General features: G+C 31.3%; 2 protein-coding genes across 2 annotated transcripts; one reads left to right on the top strand and one right to left on the bottom strand.

The window, feature by feature from the left end:
• Positions 1-1212: 1212 nt before the first annotated feature.
• Positions 1213-6342, bottom strand: LOC135126936 (ubiquitin-conjugating enzyme E2-17 kDa). The gene is made up of 5 exons (XM_064053176.1): positions 5987-6342; positions 5428-5491; positions 5332-5363; positions 4922-5105; positions 1213-1594 (listed from the first exon to the last, which is right to left on the bottom strand). The coding sequence occupies exons 1-5, from the start codon at positions 6008-6010 to the stop codon at positions 1455-1457; spliced, it is 444 nt and encodes a 147-aa protein (XP_063909246.1). The 5' UTR covers positions 6011-6342; the 3' UTR covers positions 1213-1454.
• A 7797-nt stretch (positions 6343-14139) lies between these two features.
• LOC135126940 (uncharacterized) lies at positions 14140-20991 on the top strand. The gene is made up of 2 exons (XM_064053180.1): positions 14140-14273; positions 20283-20991. Exons 1-2 carry the CDS (start codon positions 14271-14273, stop codon positions 20751-20753), a joined length of 474 nt encoding a protein of 157 aa, XP_063909250.1. The 5' UTR covers positions 14140-14270; the 3' UTR covers positions 20754-20991.
• Positions 20992-21783: the final 792 nt, after the last annotated feature.

Here is a 21783-nt window from a genome sequence, read left to right as displayed (position 1 = left end):
CTGTTGATCCGTTTTCGAACTACAAAAAAGTGAATTTTTTGTGCGGTGTACGTACCAACTACGAAGTTTGATTTCAGAAAACAAATATTTACTGACGCGACGACACTTATCCTGAAAAAAACAGCATACTGCTGCATTACTCTAATTGCCTGCCAATTGAATGGCGTATTTACAGTGTACAAATGAAAGTTTTTCACACATTTTAAAATATTTATTCCACACAATCCAATTAACAAAACGTCAAACAAAAATAATTTAAAAACTGTAATTTTGTCATTCTCACTTTCAGTTAAACCACCAACATTCAACACTAATAAAAAAAACAACAGGTTAACTGCATTTTATTTTTAATTTCCTGATAATTGCGGAGAAAAAATATATATTATGTAACAAATCCTTACTATGCAATAATTGGTATTATACACTGAATAATTTAATGAGAATAACTGTGTCTCAATTAAAAAAAGGGGAGGAGACAACCCTGCGTGAGGGTCCCGGAAATTAGATTTCACCAGGGACAGGAAGCAATCTCTTATTTATTACATTCGATATTTTTACACATTATATTTATGTATAAAAAGTTTTACATGGTTTAAATAGTACAGTCATAAACTGCAAACAAACAAGAAGTGTCCACATTTGTGTGAAATAAATTACGTTATATTCTTATTCTATTCCGAAATTTTGCCAAAAACAGTTTCCCTTTTCTATGAATCGCCTGAAGTTCGTGTCTTAAGTGTTGGGGAATTGCTCTAATGTTACTGAGCAAACAAAACTGCCACTTGTTTCTATAAAATAACGATCGGGTGTTAAAATGTGATCGCTCTGTTTGCTCTTTGGTCAACTTCAGTGTAAACTAAACGAGATGCGACTGAATAGGTTCTTACCTTTAAATTTAGCCGAATAGTACTAGACATCTGAGATCTAGAATATTAAAAACTTTTAAACATGTATAGAATGTAGAGAATTGCAAAAAAATCTTTTATTACAATACACCTAGTTGAACCACAAAACCTACATATTAATTTATCTAACAATTATATTAGTATATGAGTGTCATCCATACGTTGGATAGAAAATCCGGGACCCGACGTTGTTCAAGTATTAAAAATGCCTGCCGAATGTTTCTAACAAACAAACAAGCAACACGCACTTTCACTACTCCTGCAAGGAAGTCGGGTGCAAGTGGGAAAGAAAAACGCAACCCAACACTTGACTTCTTACAACCACAATATATTAAAATAAAATAATTTCAAATTTAATGTAGATTATAAATGATTTTAACACTTTAAAACCCCAATCGATACTGTGGTAGTAAGTGATGGAGGGAGCACAGTCCAAAGCAAAATGTACAAGTTGACAGAAATGAACGCTGGCTCATCCCCTCCGAGTGTTGCAATTAAATAAGTTGTTTTTATCTAAAGTGTGAAGTGTGGGGTTTGGGGGCCGGGGCATCACATAGCATATTTGCGAGTCCACTCGCGCGCTAGCTCGTTGTACTTTTCCCGGTCGGTTTTATATATCCTAGCAATTTCTGGTACTAATGGATCATCTGGATTGGGGTCACACAAAAGTGAGCAGATTGATAAGAGTACTGGAACAAAACAAAAGTTAGTCAGTCAATGTCAACAGCCCCAAACCAATCAATACCTAATGCTATTCATTATTTACTTAACGTTAATCAATAACGCGTACCCTTTCATTAATAATCTGACTACACGCGTTCTTTACTCATCTATTAGAACTGAAACTGAATTATTTATTAAATCAAAATGTTTTTCTACTTAGAATGCGTCGTCTACAGGTCTGTCATAAAATTACTTTTTTTTTCATTCGTGATATCGTTACCACAAAGGTTAACTTTTATAATTATAGTAGCAATCAAATGTGTTATTTTTATAAATATAGGTGTACTGTCGCTTAACTAACGCAGTTATATCGTACTCGGTCAATTCAATCATTTATTGGCGTTTTGTGGAAGAACCAAGAGTGCTATGCCATTTCAAAGATAAAATTCACGATACACTTGAGTACTAAAAATTTTTGTAACTGTTGAAACTTATCACTTAAAATTTGAATGTCGTGTAACACACATTGCGCTATCAAACCTATTCAAAAATAAAAATGTGTCATTGCCAAGAATTAAACGTGACATTCATTGCATAGTGAACAGTCAAATCTCAGCACTTCGCTTGACAGAACCATCAGTTTAGAAAGTGAGAACTTTCCTTTTCATATTAATGGTCTTGTTATTTTATTGTTTCTATAACAACCGGCGTTCGATCGGTCAATTCATCTACAAGTAATAATAAACAATACCAGTACACAGCCAATAATAAGTACGTGACATTAAGCAATTGAAAATGGACAATTGCTTGTTTTATTATAATTTACAAATTTCCTAATTTTTCTCGTTTTATAAATTATTCTTTTTGAAGTTAGTATTTTCTCAATATTTAATAATTAGTAAAATAGTACCGAATTTGTATTCGTCAAATAGTTACGAAAAAAAAAAGGAGAGAAACTATTTTTGGAGAAGTTTAAAGTACACTGCAATCAATTTTCACCTCCAAGCTTCTAAAATTATAATTTACAACTGATATATTTGTCTTAAAACTTTGAATAATACCAACGACGTATTCGCTATACCAGTTTTATATTCTTTAATCTGGGCCTATCAGTTTCACAATCCTCGCAAAACAAGGCAGGCTTTGAATATTTAATTTTATTGACTAGAAAGGAACTATCGCTCTAGTTATTAAATATTAGTTGAGTCTTTTTAGACCAAAGAGCGCTATAAAAAAATTTATCTGTACTCACATTAAGCCTACACACATCGTAATAGACAAGTTTCTAACAATAATAAATCATCAATATCAATAAAAGCCATGAATTAAAAATAATTCCTTTTCGAATTTTAATTAATTTGCCATTATTGTTCAAAAATACGACCATTAAACCGTATTGTCTTTTTAAATGGACTTCAAAGTAATGGAGATTCCAAGTACATTTTATTTTTTATTCTGGAACATCGATCAAAAACTGAGAAATTCGTATATTAAAAAACAGCAATATTTTGAAAATACTCTTCATTAAATAAAGCGTAAATTGGAAAAACATTTTAATACTCAAACTATTTCCAACAGAAACGTATTATGAAGCAGCTGGCAACTGACGCATGATGTTTAAAAATATGATGAATTAGTCCAGCCTGAAAGGTAGTAGTCCCAATATGTGAGAACATTAAAGCTGAAAATTCCAATAAATTTTTGAAAAATTATTTTAATTTAATTAAAATTGCAGTTTTCGTTTGATCAGTAAATGATAAAACATGTACTCTTCTACACATCCAAAGAATTGTTTTTCTTTTTTTTTTTAAATTTAAAATTATAATTATTTTACACGAAATAAATTTGTTGTACAACACTCGTTCGCCACTTTTTTATAACAAAATCGGCAAATATCTAATTAAAAAAGATTCGCTGTGTATTTCATTCCCTACCATGGTTGTAATGAGAAATTAATGGTAATCAAAATCAGCTCAATTTTCATATGAATCAATAACTGTAGTCAGTCAGTTTTTTAACAATAAATGTACATGATTTTAATAAATTGTACCACGTTATGACAACAAAAGTAAAAAGTTAAAGATACTGTTTATACTAATGTATTAGTGTTTTTGTTGTAATAAAATACTAATTACAAATTTAGTGCTTTGTAATTAATTTGCACACACCCAAAACTAATGTAAAATATAATCACGAACTTTTAAAATTTCTAAAACTTGTCACAATGAAATTTCAATGTAATAAAAATTAAAAAAAAAAAAAAAATGTTTGAATACTAAATATGTTTCAGTTTACACAAGAAGGCAGAAGGTCTTATGTCTTATGTTTATATCATGCACAGACTGTTCCATACTCAACCCTAAAATGTTTATTATATTTCAACAAAACGATTCAAATTTTCGCATTAATTTTACAAATAATTTTTTAATCATTAATCTATGGAGTATTTATTTTGATATGAAATTAAAAAAAAAACACGCAGACAAACTGCAAACTTTTGTAAAAACGTTTAACTATATATATATATGTAATTCATAAGCAAGAATTTTATTAAATATAATTAATATTAAACATTTTTTATAAATGATTATTCAGGTCAATATCACAACTATTTTTCAAATAATTGATCTACCATTACAGGAAGCTAAAAATTGTTATAACATAGAATTAAACAAGAGAAAAATTGCGATATCCTCTGCTACAATCTTAAAAATTGTCACTGTAACAAGAGTTTCAACAAACAAGCAACACATGGCAGCTTAAGCTTGGATAACACGTCAACATGCCAAAACATGTTGTGCAAAGTAGCAGATACAAACAATTTTGTCACAACTTAAATTTTAAAAATGATACAAAATTTATATTGAGTCTTATAAACACAGCTGTTGTTAAAAAATAAGATCATTGTTAATCAAATTAGACTTCACTTTTTATTTAAACATGAATGACCTAATATTTTATTAATTTTAAAACACTCCATATCATGGTAACTTCATTTTAAAAAATATACGTAAACCACAGGATTTATGACGTTTGGAAAACAAAACTGTATATACATAAAAATATACAGCAGCATGGAAACACTACAGAACTTTGGAACAAAGTTTAAAATTCTAGTTCATTTAATCATAACTACTTATAAAATTGAATTATAGTACATAGTAAAATCTTGAAATTTGGTTGAAGATAAATCAGATAATTCAAAATTGATAATGTAACATTAACAGAATGATTATGATTAATCATATGGGAATTCACAATTTACTACTATTGGAGTATGTTGGAAAAACCCATTATGACAGTAATTAAAATAGCACAGATGAATGAAGAAACACTTAAACACTCAAACATACCTTTTGAAATCGTAAGTGCTGGTGACCACTGCGAACGTAGTATATCAAGACAAATGCTACCATTACTGTTTATGTTTGGATGATAGATTCTTGTAGTAAACGCGACTTTTGGTGGTTTGAACGGGTAGTCTGTTGGAAAATGAATTGTTAAAAAGAATACTCCTCCTTGGTATGGACTATCAGGCTGCAAAAAAAAAATTAAACTGTAAAAGATTTCCACAAAATACTTACACCACAGAAGCACAACTTAAAAGTAATTAAGATTCAAAAACGCGTTTTTGAAAATCAATACAAGTAACAGTGTTTGCATAAGGTTATTGAATAAATAAATAAGTCTATTAATAGCCTGCTCATTACAGTTATGTGTTCTAAATTACTGTAAAAGTGAAAAAAAAGGAGAAAAAACTTACTGGTCCCATAATTGTGGCCTGCCAGTGAAATACTGCAATAAAGAAGATGCATATCATTTAAAAGTTGACATATGTTGGAAAATTCGTTGAACTTACAATCATCTCCAACAGGTCCTGCTGAACATTGTGCGGGAGGATCTCTGCCGAGGTCTTGTAATTCCTAAAATGATAAAAAAGAGGTGAAAGAACGCTTGAACAGGTATCAAGTTAATAATAGCCACCTGAAAGTCAGGGGCCTAATATGGTGAGGTTAGAAGCATGAAACATCAAGCCAAGGTCTTAAAATTAGCCGCATTGTTATGAAGGTATATTTTTTGGCAAAAATCACGCAAAATCAAAACGAAAACGGGTCTCCACCGGGATTGACACTGGTTACGTTATATCCGGCATTTTTTGTGCCATTTGATAAGGTGAAGCAGGAAAATGAAACATTGTCACTATCTGCGAAATCCCGACCACGGCCCTCCGAAATGGAATCACCTACAGCCACCTCGTGTACAAAGACGGATTATAACAAGATTAAACGGTATTCCAATGCGGTTCACACACTCTGATCACAAAATCGTTAAGGGCGTTTAACTGCCACAAAAACGACTTAAACACGGCTTTCTGCCAACACATACGGACATCACTTTCACTTTAAACTTTAACGTACCTTATTAATTCGTTTTAAAGCCATTTGACGGAGTGTATGTGTAATAAATACTGGCTTTTCACCAGACAATGAAACCTCGAGCCAAGGACCTCTGATAGGAGATTGCAAAGATGGCCTCCTTCAAAACTCACAGACACGACGTGGGTCAAAAGCGGACTTCGGGTTTCTTTTTGGACGTTGAAACTCCACAAGGTACACAGGAATTGGCTCAACTAATTACTTCAACAAATGTGGTGTGTACAGTCACTTTGTCTTTTTACAAAGACGAAAGGATAAGCTTTATGTTCCAGAAAAGATGACTGATCACTTCCGTGGCGACTTGCTCATGTCGGTAAAACAGGCAACGAGTCTTTAAGCCAACTACTCGGTCATGCACCGACTGCGCACTGAGTATTCAACTAAGTGACGAAAGAGGACGCTATTTTAAATTGTCAATTTCAGTTGTCACTTGTCAGCGAGTTAGCTATGTCAAAAGTCAATAGTCGCTTATCATTCGTTTATTTGCAAATCGTGTTTATTTAAAAATGTAAGACGTAATTGATAATTACAGATAAAAAGTACTACGCGGTGGTTCATTCATTACTAAAATGGATAATAATTGCAATATCACTCCTCTGTTTGGTATTTTTTTTATTCCCCAACCTCCAAAGCTCAGGAAAATACGTCGATAGACCGGGCAATTTTGATGAATGTTTTATCTCACTTTTTTTTTTAAGAATTGTGTTGGACGTAGATAATGTTCACAAGTTATTATTCTGAAATTTTTTAAGTGTTTAGACCATAAAAGTCACTTCGACTGTGTACAATGAAATTTTACGGTTTATTTCCAACCTACAGAACACATTTGTTGAATTTTTGATAAGACACTATCTTTGAATATCGCGGAACTAAAGTCCGATTATTCATCCGCTTCAAAAAATTCATGACCTCATCTCACGGAGAGGTGTGGTAATTCTTAGTATGCTTAAACCGTGTGATCAGAAATGACTGGTTTATTGTCAGTATTTTTTAAATAAAAATAGGAACTTTTCTTGCGTTTATGTTGGTATAACAGAAGTAATTATTTCTGTGACAGATATATCAATCGTTACATGCGATAAATTTAGGTTATGTTTTGGATATATTTTGCAAATTTAAAAATATCAACAATCTAATCTGTTAATCTTGACAGCTGACAACGGGAAATTATTGAAAACATGATATCAATTTAAGCTAAAAATCCAGGATTGCCAACAGACTCAACAATTCTAATCACGCGGTAGATACCGGGTGATTGTTAATGATTAATGCGTTTGTTGGCAATTCTGAATTAATTCATTTTGACAATCAGGTCTGTCATCGTAAAATGTTAATACCTATGTTACCAACCTGACAAAAATAATCACAATCATTAGTGGTCACTCGATATTTTTTACATTAATGTTTTAAACATCTCATGTTTACTATTTATGTCAGTAAACGTTTCGTTTAATTTTTTTTTGATATTATGCAAAAACAATAACATTATAATCAGTACAGTACATCTGAAAAGTAATAGTTTTATGGTAATTAGAAAGGTAATGACTGAGCTCAAAAAATTGGTCGAAAGTTATTTCGACAGATCTTCCCTCGCGTCTAAAGCAGACTCCAACAAATACAGGTCTCAAAAGTGATAAAATTTGATTTTGTGGAATTTTACTTTTCCGTGATAACCTCTCTGGAGTTAAAACAATATAAAAGGTACTAGTCTTTGGGACGAAAAGGTTTTACAATTTAAAAAAAGACAGGTGGGACCATCCAGAAGGTTTCGCATTCTAAAAAAAAAAACATTTGGCGCCCTTGAGAAGGTTTTACATTTTTAAAAAAGACAGTTGGGACCCCCGGGAAAGTTTCACATTAAAAAAACATTTGACACACCCGTGAAGGTTTTACATTTTTAAAAAAGACAATTGGAACCTCCTAGAAGGTTTCACTTTCTTAAAAGAAAACATTTGGGGCCCCCGAGAAGGTTTTACATTAAAAAAAAGACAGTTGGGGCCCAAAAGAACGTTTCACATAAAAAAAAACATTTGGGGCCTCCGAGAAGGTTTTAAATGTATAAAAAAGACAATTGGGATCCCCGAGTAGCTTTCGCACTCTAAAAAAAATACATTTGGGGCCCCCGAGAAGGTTTTACATTAAAAAAAAGACAATGCAGACACCCGAGAAGGTTTCACATTCTTAAAAAAATACATTTGGAGCCCCCGAGAAAGTTTTACATTTTTAAAAAAGACAGTTAGGACCCCTAAGAAGGTTTCACAAAAAAAAAAACCATTTGCCGCACCCGAGACGGTTACATTTTTCAAAAAGACAGCTGGAACCCCTGAGAATGTTTCACATTTTTAAAAAAATACATTTGGGGACCTGAGGAGGTCTTACATTAAAAAAAACAGTTAAGAGCCCCCGACAGGTTTCACATAAAAAAGTGGCGGCCTCGAGAAGGTTTTACATTTTTAAAAAAGACAATTGGAACCTCCTAGAAGGTTTCACTTTCTTAAAAGAAAACATTTGGGGCCCCCGATAAGGTTTTACATTTTAAAAAAAGACAGTTGGGACCCAAAAGAACGTTTCACATTAAAAAAAAACATTTGGCGCCTCCGAGAAGATTTTACATGTTTAAAAAAGACAATTGGGACACCGAATAGGTTTCGCACTCTAAAAAAAAATACATTTGGGGCCCCCAAGAAGGTTTTACATTAAAAAAAAGACAATTCAGACACCCGAGAAGGTTTCACATTCTTAAAAAAATACATTTGGAGCCCCCGAGAAAGTTTTACATTTTTAAAAAAGACAGTTAGGATCCCTGAGAAGTTTTTACATTAAAAAAAAACATTTGGCGCACCCGAGAAGGTTACATTTTTAAAAAAGACAGCTGGAACCCCTGAGAATGTTTCACATTTAAAAAAAAAATACATTTGGGGACCTGAGGAGGTCTTACATTAAAAAAAAACAGTTAAGAGCCCCAGACAGGTTTCAGATAAAAAAAATGGCGGCCCCGAGAAGGTTTTACATTTTTAAAAAAGACAGTTGGGACCCCCGGGAAAGTTTCACATTAAAAAGCCATTTGGCACACCCGTGAAGGTTTTAAATTTTTTAAAAAGACAACTGGGACCCCCGAGAAGGTTTCACATATTTAAAAAATACATTTGGGGCCCCCGAAAAGATTTTACAATTTTAAAAAAGACAGTTGGGACCCTTGAGAAGGTTTCACATTAAAAAAAAATGGCGGCCCCGAGAAGGTTTTACATTTTTAAAAAAGACAATTGGAACCTCCTAGAAGGTTTCACTTTCTTAAAAAAAAACATTTGGGACCCCCAAGAAGGTTTTACATTTTAAAAAAAGACAGTTGGGACCCAAAAGAACGTTTCACATAAAAAAAACATTTGGCGCCTCCGAGAAGGTTTTACATGTTTAAAAAAGACAATTGGGACCCCCGACTAGGTTTCGCACTCTAAAAAAATACATTTGGGGCCCCCGAGAAGGTTTTACATTAAAAAAAAGACAGTTCAGACACCCGAGAAGGTTTCACATTCTTAAAAAAATACATTTGGAGTCCCCGAGAAAGTTTTACATTTTTAAAAAGGACAGTTAGGACCCCTGAGAAGGTTTCACATTAAAAAAACATTTGCCGCACCCGAGAAGGTTACATTTTTAAAAAAAGCAGCTGGAACCCCTGAGAATGTTTCACATTAAAAAAAAAATACATTTGGGGACCTGAGGAGGTCTTACACTAAAAAAAAACAGTTAAGAGCCCCCGACAGGTTTCACATAAAAAAAATGGCGGCCCCTGAAGGTTTTACATTTTTACAAAAGGCAATTGGAATCTCCTAGAAGGTTTCACTTTCTTAAAAGAAAACATTTGGGGCCCCCGAGAAGGTTTTACATTTTTAAAAAAGACAGTTGGGACCGTTGAGAAGGTTTCACTTTCTTGAAACAAACATTTGGGGTCTCCGAGAAGGTTTTAAATTTTTAAAAAAGACAATTGTGACCCCAGAGAAGGTTCCACATAAAAAAAAAACAATTGGGACCCCCTAAAAGGTTTCACATTTAAAAAAAAAACCATTTGGCGCCACCGAGAAGGTTTTACATTTTTAAAAAAGACAACTGAGACCCCAGAAGGTTTCACATTCTTAGAAAAATACATTTGGCGCCCCCGAGAAGATGTTACATTTTTAAATAAAGAGAGGCGTATTCTCATCTTTTTGAGAAAGTGGGGTAATTTCATTAACAGAAAAAATTGTTATGACGTCATAAACATAAATAATACACAATGCGAGAGAAAAAAAGTTAAAGGTCAAGTTTGGAATCGAACGCGCGACGTCCTGTTCGCATTCCTGACTCGTAACCACTGGGATTCTTTACGCTAATGGTAAACTGTTATTATACCGTGCATTAATTTGAACGCTTAGGGAAAAAATCAAAGCCGATTCGTACACCACACTTATAGGACTATATTGTTGTATAACAGTTAATTCAAATAAACATACAATCTACATATTTCTAATATACATATGTACAAAATTTGACAACAATTGGTTAAGCAGTTTCGGAGTTTACATGCCTAATAAAAATGGATAGAGACACCAGACAGACAGATAGATGGAACGGGAGACTACTTTTTTCGTGCTCTTGAAACGTCGAGAAAATATAAAAGTGGCCATTCGTCCGATGGACTCGATTACTCCTATACTTCCTTATTAGCTTACGCTCGGAAAGTAAAAATGTAAATAAATCGTTCTTGATAAATATGCTTATTTGATTTGCAATGAAATGGTTTTTTTTGTTTAGAATTACTTTAATAAAAAATTGAAAACCAAAATTAATGCATTAAACATAATTAACAAAAGAATGTTTTTAATTTGACAGCAGGAGTACATCAAATTCCTTAAATTGTATGTATCAATATTTAAACGGAGAATAAGTAAAATAATAAAAGCGTCTCACCATTTTAATTTTGGAATAAAAACAAACATAGCCATACCAACATAAAAAATCTAGAGGAACTAAAATTTCTACCTCAATGATCGAATGCGTATTTGCGTAATTAAATGCAGTATGTCCAGATACCAGTTTCATATTTTTTATTTTCTTGAAAAACAGTAGAATTTAATATTCAGTTTTGTCCAATTAAGTTACGTAAACTGAATAAAACCATTACTGGTTTTGTTTATAATTTTTCAAGTGAGGTAGGTCCACGTGTATACTTATTGTGGCTAAATATGCACATTTTTTGAACACCGGTTCCAGGTGAAACTTTTTGATCGACGCATGTGATGTAATTCTATAGAAAATCGTGCAAAGTTGTCAGGAATAATATTATCCATAGTATTTTATGGTTGAAAAATGTTTCTCTTAAAAGTACGACCTTGCAATTTCACTTTTACAACAAATTACTTAGTAGACTGATAATTCAAGACAAACATATATACAAAATAACAACTCCCTACCACATGTCTGCTAGTCTTAGTAATATTTTATTAAGATAAAGCATTCTAAATTTAACTAAGCTGTCATTTATAGTACCTAGTAAATATTGACGAAACTTTTAATTATTTATCACTAAAAGATATTACTAGAAAGATTTGACGTCCACTCCTTTCGACTCACGACAGTAATGCGACATAATTATTCTTTACAATAGACACAGGTAGTACACAGGATGTGACACGGAATTTATTTGAACGAATTTGATCCTTACCGCCCTTACCGACAAGGGTGGACCTCAATTCTCACCGGATGGCGCGTATTTCAAATTAATCAAAGATTTTTCATTAATGCAAGGTACCCGTCACGTTCATTAAATTTATCACAAGCAATAGTTTTTCACCATGTCGAGCATAACGGTTTTATCCATGTTTCATCTTTGCACCTATATTTAGTACTTTTAGTAAATTTTATATGGTGTAATCAAGCGTACCAACATAAAGTGAAGATTTTCGTCTATTTTCAAACGATTTTGAAATCTCTTTAGCCTAAATAGTGATTTTCGTATATTCGCTCTCACTGATTATTTCTATTTTCTGAAGCGTATATTTTCTTTGTAATCAGTAAATTCCTATAAAATTATAGTGTTTTTTTTTTGTCTCTGTATGTTAATAACTATATAACACTAACAAAAATAATTTGAAATGTTTTGCATTTTCTACTAAATTGGAATTCTAGAAATCCTGTAGAATCTGAAATTCTTAAAATCCCTCCACAACAGTATTAAATTCTTAAAAGAATTTTCGAACGTAAGTATACTTTTTTTCTAGCATTTTACGCAATCTAAGAAATTTCGACAATTTCTGCAAAAAAAAAGAAAAACAAAATAATATAGATTTGGATGGATTATAATTCAAAGACCAACATTGCCACAGAAGTGCAATTTTGAATTGGATACATCAAATATAACATATGTTTTAACGTTTTGAAACAGATTCGTTTACACAAGGTGTTAAAAAAAAGCATGAACCAATTTATTTTATTGATTACCTCAGAAATGACTCATCTAATTTCTCCGAATTCTTAAGAATGCTGTTACGTTATGTTGTGATTATTAACTGACCATATGCATATCACTGATCACTTCATCTAAAAATTATTACGTAAATTTTGCAGGCCCCAATATATATGCAGTACTTGTTGTGCTGCATAGGCGAAGGAAGTTCTGTATGAATACGTGCACATATGTTTTTGATATCTGTATTCCAGACATTGTACGCTACCATGTGTAGCAGCTGACATAATTGTATGTTTGTACAAACTTTTATTTATTATTACTTTTTTAATTATCTAGCGATTTGTTTGTTTTGAAATATTGTTCTCATCATTATATTGAGATCTCTCGTGTTCTCCACGTCTGACAACGTGTTGCAAATATTTACATAACGCACTATTGCCTTACTTTCGCTTTTTTGTGTAAATAATACGTCACAGACACACCACTGTATTAACCGACACACCTTTCCCCGTTTTTACGTATTTGTGACCTTGTCAATGAATAAAATATGGTTCTGTCCAAATCCGAATTAATTAAGTAGTCACAAGGTCCTAGCTAGATTTTGCAATTTTACAAAAATGTGCTCCGTCTTGAAAGTTATTTAAATTATTTAAGCGAAACTAGTACGGCAGCAACGAAAATGAAATTACTTTTCCTGGTACATATAAATCTAATAACTAACTAGAGCTATAGAAGCTTCGAATTCCTGCACATAAAATTGTGTTACGAATTTCGTAACACTTAAAAGTTGTATTTCCTAAATTTAAATTAATATTAACGAATTTGGTTCATACTTAGGTCTTACTTTGACATTTAAAAACTAGGTATATATCAAAGTTGAACATTTTTTAAAATTTAGTCTTCCAGATCTAGGATATTTTTCATTATGTAAAGTGTTAATTTTTAACAAATTTCTTTTTTCATGTTCTAGGTGCGCACACCGCAGGTATGTAATTAAATTACACTTCGTGATATTGGTGTATACTTTTACACAAAAAATGAGTCCGGTAATAGTAGAACAAGTTCAAGATTTAAACTTGACAATGACTGTTAAGTATTATTTTAGCGACTCATGACAAATTTTTGACAATATTTTACGCAACAGAAAAAGAGTTAAAGATTTCTTGCAAGATTCTCGTTACGTGAAAGGTGTACATTAATACATTTCATCAACTGACATTGAAATTTATGCAACTTTTGTAATTTTCTCTTTAATTAATGGCTTGTTGAAAAAACTGTATTAAACAATACTGCTATAATTCAACCAGATAACAATAGCAATGCCCAGGTTCCGCAAAAATTGGCGGTTAAATGCTGAGTAACAACACTAACCTGTAATTATTGAACATTCTAATATTCGATTCTACTTATTTTGTTGTTATTATTTTTAGAACTAACTGCGTTATACAAAATTAATATAACAACATAATTTTTGTAATAGCCAGTGTATATTAAATAAGAAAAACTCACGTTTTTGTGTCTTATCTAAAACGTAAGATATTTTTTTTATAAATTAATTAATTCAGGCTTCTACTAAATGTCAAACTGTGTAAGATAACAGATAATAATATCTTTCTTTAATCTATTTTACATATTATCCAACTTCTGTTGTGTTATTTACAGGGGCTTGGTACATATATGATGATTTGCAACATTTTCACTGAACTTGAAAGGACATGGTTCCATAACGTTTCGTGGCTAAATAAAGTAGGGGTGGTAAAGTGATACTTCTTTCAGTTTATTCTTGACCGGCATCAGTAAAAGTTCTTGTAGTTGATATCGACCATGGTTAGTGCTTTTACTACTGTAACGTGTGTTGATTGCAAATTGTGTACTCGTGTTTGGTGAAAATACGACGCTTGAGAATTTGCGACTCTAATTATTTTTATTGTTGTGTTTCACATTTTAACTATTTTTTTTTCGCTAATTTTGTGTGATTTTTAATTAATTTTGTGATGTAATAAAGTGATTCATAAACAAAGGTTATGTTCACTTTGAAACTTGTGTAAAAGTTTTAAAATGAAATAATTTGGCAGAAATTAATATTAAAACTGTTGAAAGCTAACGATGAATAATGTTTTTACCACTAATATTACGTATTTTTTTTTAATTGTAACAATTAATTTTATTTGCCATTTAAATTTTCTTTTACTTTTAAATATTTTACCTTTTCATAGAACATAGTAACAAATAACCAGAGCTATCCATATTGTATTTCGTTTTAATTTGACTCGAGAAACTTTTTTTACAATTCTTAGCAAGCTTTACTGAAAATTTAAAAGTGCATTGTTCGTACATATATAGAATATCACAACTTTCCCATCGTAAAAGATTACCTATTTTCTGTAAATTATTGTGGAAACATTTTTACAATGCTAACACAAAGTTATTTACTCTACCACATAAAATTACTTTACACCATATAGGTGTTCTATTTGTAAGTAGAGCACACAACTTAAATTTCGCACTAAAAATGTACCAACTTGTAATAAAAAAAATTTTATCGCATTTTTAACACGAATCTGAGTATTTAAATTTTGGCTTACTATCAAGGTCGTAGTACGAGAAAGCTAAAGTGTGTTAAAATTATTATGCAATTGAAGACCCTAATAATTAAAAATTAATGAACAAAGCAAGTTGAAAATGAATTTCTAGAAAAATGTGGTAACCATTATAATAGTTAAATGTCCAAGTTCATTAAAAATTAAAATTAATTAACCGTAAACATCGAATGATCATTATAGTTAATTTTATAGATAATCGGGTTTATATTTTCATTTTTATTTATCAGTTTTTTGTTTGAATTTTGAATATTTTGACGCCACTGATTTGATTGAAATTTTAGTAAACACTAGGGTGGAGAAAATTTGTTGATGAACATGGTTTATTTCTACCTTTTACTCTTTAACACTCTGAAAATTTTATTGAGTTTAATATTTCAAAATAAACTTCAATCATTACCGATTTACATAATATATGCTTAACGCATTTGGTAATACGAATGTGTAAACTGCATTTAACTAGGTTTTCCTGATATGAAATGCAGTGTAATTAACATTATCAAGTAACTACGCTACACATTTAGTAAGTCAATTTTTTCAACAATTGAACTGATTTATTGATTAATTACGTCTACTCTGTTTTTGAATAAATATTTTAGTTTGTAGGGCACAATACCAATTACATTTATTCTTAAAGAATTCAGCAATTAAATACAAGATGTTCATGAAGAAAATAAAACAACAGAGCTTTGTTTAGAAAATTTCGTCACATGTTAATAATAGTCTTCCTAGTATTGCTAGATAAACTGTGTAAAATATTACACTGTTGACGAAAAAAAATACTTTTTTTTATTTTGTGAAATAATACAAGTAGCTAAGTAATACATGTGTTATCGAAATCCTTTTTGCAAATGAACTGTGTATAATAATGCAACACCTATAATAATACATAATTATGTCACACAATGTACTGTCGCATCCATTGGAATACCGAGAAATTTTTTGAGAGGTCATGGTTATTAAGATAACGTGATGACAAAAATAGATATATACATAATAGATTGTTATCTTACTTAATAAATAAAAGAGTTGATAAATGCATGCTCGAAGCTTGAAGCATTGACGAATTAAAAGATTTTTAACAAGTCACTAGAAATCATATCACGAAGTAGGTACTACATAAATTAAAGAAAAAACAATTTTTAAGCAAGATATCGAACTTCTTCTTCGCGTGCAAATATTGAGTGGAAAATATAACGTTAATAGTAATTTAAATCACATAAATTATGTTAATTTAAACCTCATATTTCATTTGAATTTAATGATAGTGAAATGCACTTCGTGACATAGTTAGGGAATGGTAGTGCTGCATAACATAGAAAAAACATGCAATTAGACGTTCGTCAAAATGATGCCAGCTATCACTCGGGAAGTAAAAGCAGTTTGCATAAATTGGCAAGTGTCAGAATTTCGAAAATTGCTTCGCTGGCCTCTTTTTAGATGTACATAAGCGAGATGCTTCAGCAGTGTGGTGCATAAATTCGATAAAATATTGAGGAGTGAAACTTGCCAAAAACGCTCAGATACATCAATTTAGCTTCCACGGTCCATATAGTAGCTTTGATATATTTAGCTGATGACGATTTTTAATAAAAGGTTTACTGTTTTATTAAATTCATAATATAATAATTTATCAAATAAGTTTAGTAAATAGACAGAACTGTATGTAAATGTTGGACTCAAGTTAATCCTCGCGGGATTCATAATTTTCATGCACAGCATTTTCGTGAAATCAATGTTATAATATAATGTGTAATATGCATGGTCATAGTATTTGAGCATGTTTCCAAAGGTCCAGATATGCCTGGTGGTCACATTTGATTCAACAAAATGGTGCTCCACCTTAATATGCTGTTTATGTTTGGCATTATTTTGACAAACTTCTCCTAAATAGACAGAGAAAATAATCAGGTCTCTCGACTCAACACCACAAAAATTTTCCTTGTGAAATTAGATACTTTAAATTCAGAGTGTATGTATTATTGGGGTATTGATGATTTTTTTTTTTGGAATTCTACCATTCTGTAAACATATAGAGTAATTCTTAAAATGATCCACAATGTACGAGAGTTTTCTTTTAATTTTCTTTTAGGGTAGTTTGAAATTGTTTAGGTTGCTCTTTTTGAACATTTATCATAATTTAATTATTAAAAATTACAGGAGTACAATTTACTTCTTAATAATTTTATATTTTTTTAATTAAGTAATAACTGATTCAGGTAGGCAAATTTCCCTGTTTTCCTTCTTCTTAAAAATAATAACTTGGAAGTTGCAGGTTGGGCCACTTTTTTTCGAGCAACGTGATTGATAATATTTGGATATATTAAAAAAAAAAACTGAATTTGTTTCATTGTACTTCAGAGGCGATGGAAGTTTTCTCTAATAATATGAGACCGACTTTTATTTCTGTTTTCTCTGGAGAACAATAAAAAAGTTACGACGTTTAACTAGGGATACAATTTTCAAAAAAATTTGACCCTTAATGAAACTGTAGCCTTTCAAATAACGATGTTACAAATATTTTTTGAGCTAATATAAATACAATATTTTTTATTTGATGTGATGCCACTTTTCCTGCCTTTGGATTTGTGTTGTAAACATTTTTTAAGAGTTTCGATTCCGTAAGTTTATGTGGAATACGTTGTTTTAGAGATAATGAAATATACAATTTTGGATAGAGTCAACAATAAAACTTCATAAAAATAAAAATTCCCTGCCCCTTACAGTCGAAAATATAAAATTTGATGTTGCAAAATTTTACTTATTTTATGATAACCCCTATAAGTAAAAAATATAGATAATACAAGTCACAGTGAAAAAAAAACGTTAAGAATGGAATTCGAACCCACACGGCGAAGTGCACAAGTTCGAATATCAGCTGTGAATTCCATTCGACCACGAAACATTTTTTGATGCAGAGAAAATATTGCACAAACATTTTTTGTAAGTTAATTGTGGTAAAAATCAAGGTGGATTCATAAACTACCAGTATAAAGTCCAGGCTAGTTCTATATGGCCAGTTTAGAGGAAGGTTAGTTATATTGTCTATTTATTTATTTATTTGATTATTTGATTATATTAATTATTTAGTTATTTATTTATTTATTTATCTATTATTTATTTATTTATTTATTAAGCGGGAAATTTTGATTTTGTACATTTTTACGTATTATGTTCAACTTCTTCAATATTTAAGATAATTTTACCTTTATCCAAGTTTTCCCCTAAAGTCCGAACAAACGTCTTAAACCTCGCAATTTTCCAAAATTTACACTAGGGAATGGACAGATACAAATGGTCCGGACTTATTTTATCATTTTATATAACTTTAACCACTCAACGTGATGAGAGGAGAATTTACCATCTACACCATATTCCTAACATGCATACCAATTTAACTACAATCGGTCCAGTAGTTTCGGATATTATTTGTCTAATAAAATGGACACAGACGCTAGACGACAGACACACAAATGGAAACGGGAGAGTTATGTTTTGTTACTCTAGGGCTCATGAAACGTCGAGAAAACATGAAAGTAGCTATTCGTTGGTTTCGCTTACGCCTCGGAAGTAAAAAAAATCATGGAATCTCACTTATCGTAGATCGTATCCTTGGGAATGTTCACAATTTAATTACTTAAAAATTGATCTAAAGTTATATATTTAGATAGAATTTTCCTCGTCCCTTAAGCATAATCAGGGAAATCCAAGTTCATAAATAAGTTATAAAATTTGATTTTGAGAAATTTATTTTTTATGACAATCTTTAACGATTAAAATAATTAATAGAAGTGAATTAGTAAACTATAAATAAGTGGTGACATCATCGCCTTTTTAGCAAGGCCAATTACATCAGTTTCGATAGGGTAATACCAATAACAACAGTAATATACTCCTAGAATTTCAGGAGAATAATAAATCTATTTCAGTCAATAAAATGGACTATTTCCGCATTGATTTTTTAGACATCTTGTGTAAGTAGTTCTAATAAAAACCAAACCACAAGTAGGTGTATCATCAAGATACATTTTGATTAGCGATTATCATGCTTACGACACTTTTAAATTATTCGCAAGAGTTCAAGGCAGTCTATTTTGTAGTTACAAAATTAAACGTTGTTGTAAACATTTCGAATTTTCTTCAGTCAAAATGTCTAAGGTAAAAAATATGAGCGGATTCATAAACCACCAGCATGTTATATTATAAAATTTAAATAGAATTTACTTACAAAAATTTTGACATGACGTCATTAAATTGTCAGTGGGGATGATTAGACAAATTTTGGTTTGCGTTTAATGATCCACACTACATTCCCAAAATACATGTAAAATTTCAAAACAATCGGTCGGAGATTATTAGTCTTATAAAATCCCTAATAGACAACAAATGACAGATAGAATCGGGAGATGTATTGGTTCATACTATAGATATACAATTTTTAAATCTTTTGCAATAGGAGTATTATAAAAAAATGAAAACTATAGTTATACACATGATAGTTCCAAAGTTATTTTGGATAATGAGAGTATGATTTATGTACCCAAAACAAGCAGTGAATTAAATATGATCAAATACCTAAAAGAAAAATTACACTTGAAGGCTTACCTATGACTTTGACATCTGGGTCCAAGGATTTTTTTAAATTATTTTTTCTTTGCTCAATAAAAAATTCTTAAAAAGGTGTTATAGTGTTAGTGCGCTATTTTGGAATCACTCTGTATAGTTTAACATCCTATTACGGATTTTTTCCGATACAGTTAATGGATATTTTCGCACCTAACAACACAACTCATGTGTGCTAAAAGTTGTTTAAACCTAAATTAAAAAAAAAAAATGCACACAAATTCTACTCTTAAACACACAGAAAATAATACCTTCGATGAATTTTTATTTATAAAATTTATAATATCAGATTATGTTAGCTGAACAACTATCTAACTTATTTATATATATTTCTACGATAACAATAATTAATAAAGCATTTTCATTTGTAGTAAACGAAGGCCGCACTTGCAGCGTAACTAATACACATTTTATAAAAGTTAATTTTTAATTACGAAACTTTAACAAACTTGTCTGTACAAACAAACAAACTGAATTGTATGCTAAAAATAGTAAAGTCGATAATTTATTCATTATATTTTCTAATTCAGCAGTCTGTCACTCTCCAGATCTCCATATAGATTAAATAACAATTACACCACCAGTTAATAACTAATTTTTAATTTCTTTCCAGATTACCACACACATTCTTCTCCTGTTCACACTGACAGTGATTCCACACACCCCAGCCCAAAACTTCGTTCCCAATGCACAATACAGCCACGAAATAATTTTCTCCAACGAAGACCTCTTAAGCCAATCCGACAGTGATCCTGAAATCCTGCCGCTTGCAACGACTAGCAGAGTATCGAGCGAGAGTGATTTCCTGCCAGCAGGAAATGTGTTCAGCAGAGGACCTGCTCTCGATTCTGTCGACCTGTTCACTCCGAACACAGTACAACAACCTGCCGAGACGCCGGGTCAGATTGAGAATTACCGGAAAGCGTTAGAGGAGGAAGCGAGGGAAGCGGAAAGAGCGGAGAATGCAATTACGACGGTGTTTAGGGATAGAATCGGGGGTGAGAGTAACCTACAGCCCAAAAGTTATGTGAGCGTGAAGGTGGGATTGGGTAACAAAAGGTACGATTATGGATACACGGTGTGAGACATGGGGGTAATTTAGATGACAGGCAGTATTGATCGAAACGGTATTAGAATTGACACTCAAATTATTTTTGTAACGTACAATTTTATTTATTTTGTATAAAAAAATTTATATAGCCATATTTTTGTTCGCGTTTGTGGTTATTAGTTTGTTCTTATAGTGATGTTATCTGTTAAAACTGTAAATACTTTTTTATTTTTATAGATGTTTATTTAATTATAGAGATATATGCAGATTATTTATTATTGATTATTTTCTTCCCATTACTGCGTTTTGGTTTAGCAATAAAGGACAATCACATATTAAGCGTTGGGTTAGTTCTGAAAGGATCAGATACTAAAATTGCTGGATATAAATAAATAGTATATTTATAAATGCCCTTGTATCTCTCTTCACAAACTTTGCAAACGGTTTTCAAAAATTTTAGGTCATTGTCATCCTTAAACTAATTTACGCATTATATTGTTAGGCATAAGACCGAAGATTCATAGAGGTGTCCGGATGATTGATGATCGTGGAAGGTCGTTTCTGGTCACTCAACAATAAAATGGGTTATGAATTATAATTATTTAAGTACGTACCTAATTTAAAAACATTTTTTTCTCTACAGGATGTTCTGTTTCGAAATTGCACACTAAACCTTTTTTGAATAGAAGTTTTAGTTTTTGTAAAACTATCTGTCGATGCTTATAGTTTTCACTTTTCCTCTCGGCGACAGCTAAGTTTAATCTGATGTTTGTCCGCATTTTTTAGTTCGGAAATAAGCAACTGAATATTTTCCTTCACCATCTGTTGGTTATTCTAAAAGAAAATATGTTTTGCTATCAGATTTTGCAGCCTATATTATAAATCACACAACGGACCTCTTCGAATTTCGGTTTGGAGGGTTTTGTATAAGAAGCTGGTGACGTCCTTTCAAAATACCAATAATGCCAAGAATAAACCACGAAATCAAGAAACTGAGAAATCCCGGTCCTAAAAAAATGACCTTTAAAAAGTCGAAAATAGATTCGGAAATTGGTTAAGATTC

Source organism: Zophobas morio, unplaced genomic scaffold (genome assembly GCF_036711695.1).
Source record: "Zophobas morio isolate AGI-343-1 ecotype UQ-CSIRO unplaced genomic scaffold, CSIRO_AGI_Zmor_V1 ptg000011l, whole genome shotgun sequence".
In the NCBI taxonomy this organism is placed as follows: domain Eukaryota; kingdom Metazoa; phylum Arthropoda; class Insecta; order Coleoptera; family Tenebrionidae; genus Zophobas; species Zophobas morio.
The sequence above is the reverse complement of the archived record's forward strand: the minus strand, read 5'-3'. Positions and strand labels throughout refer to the sequence as shown.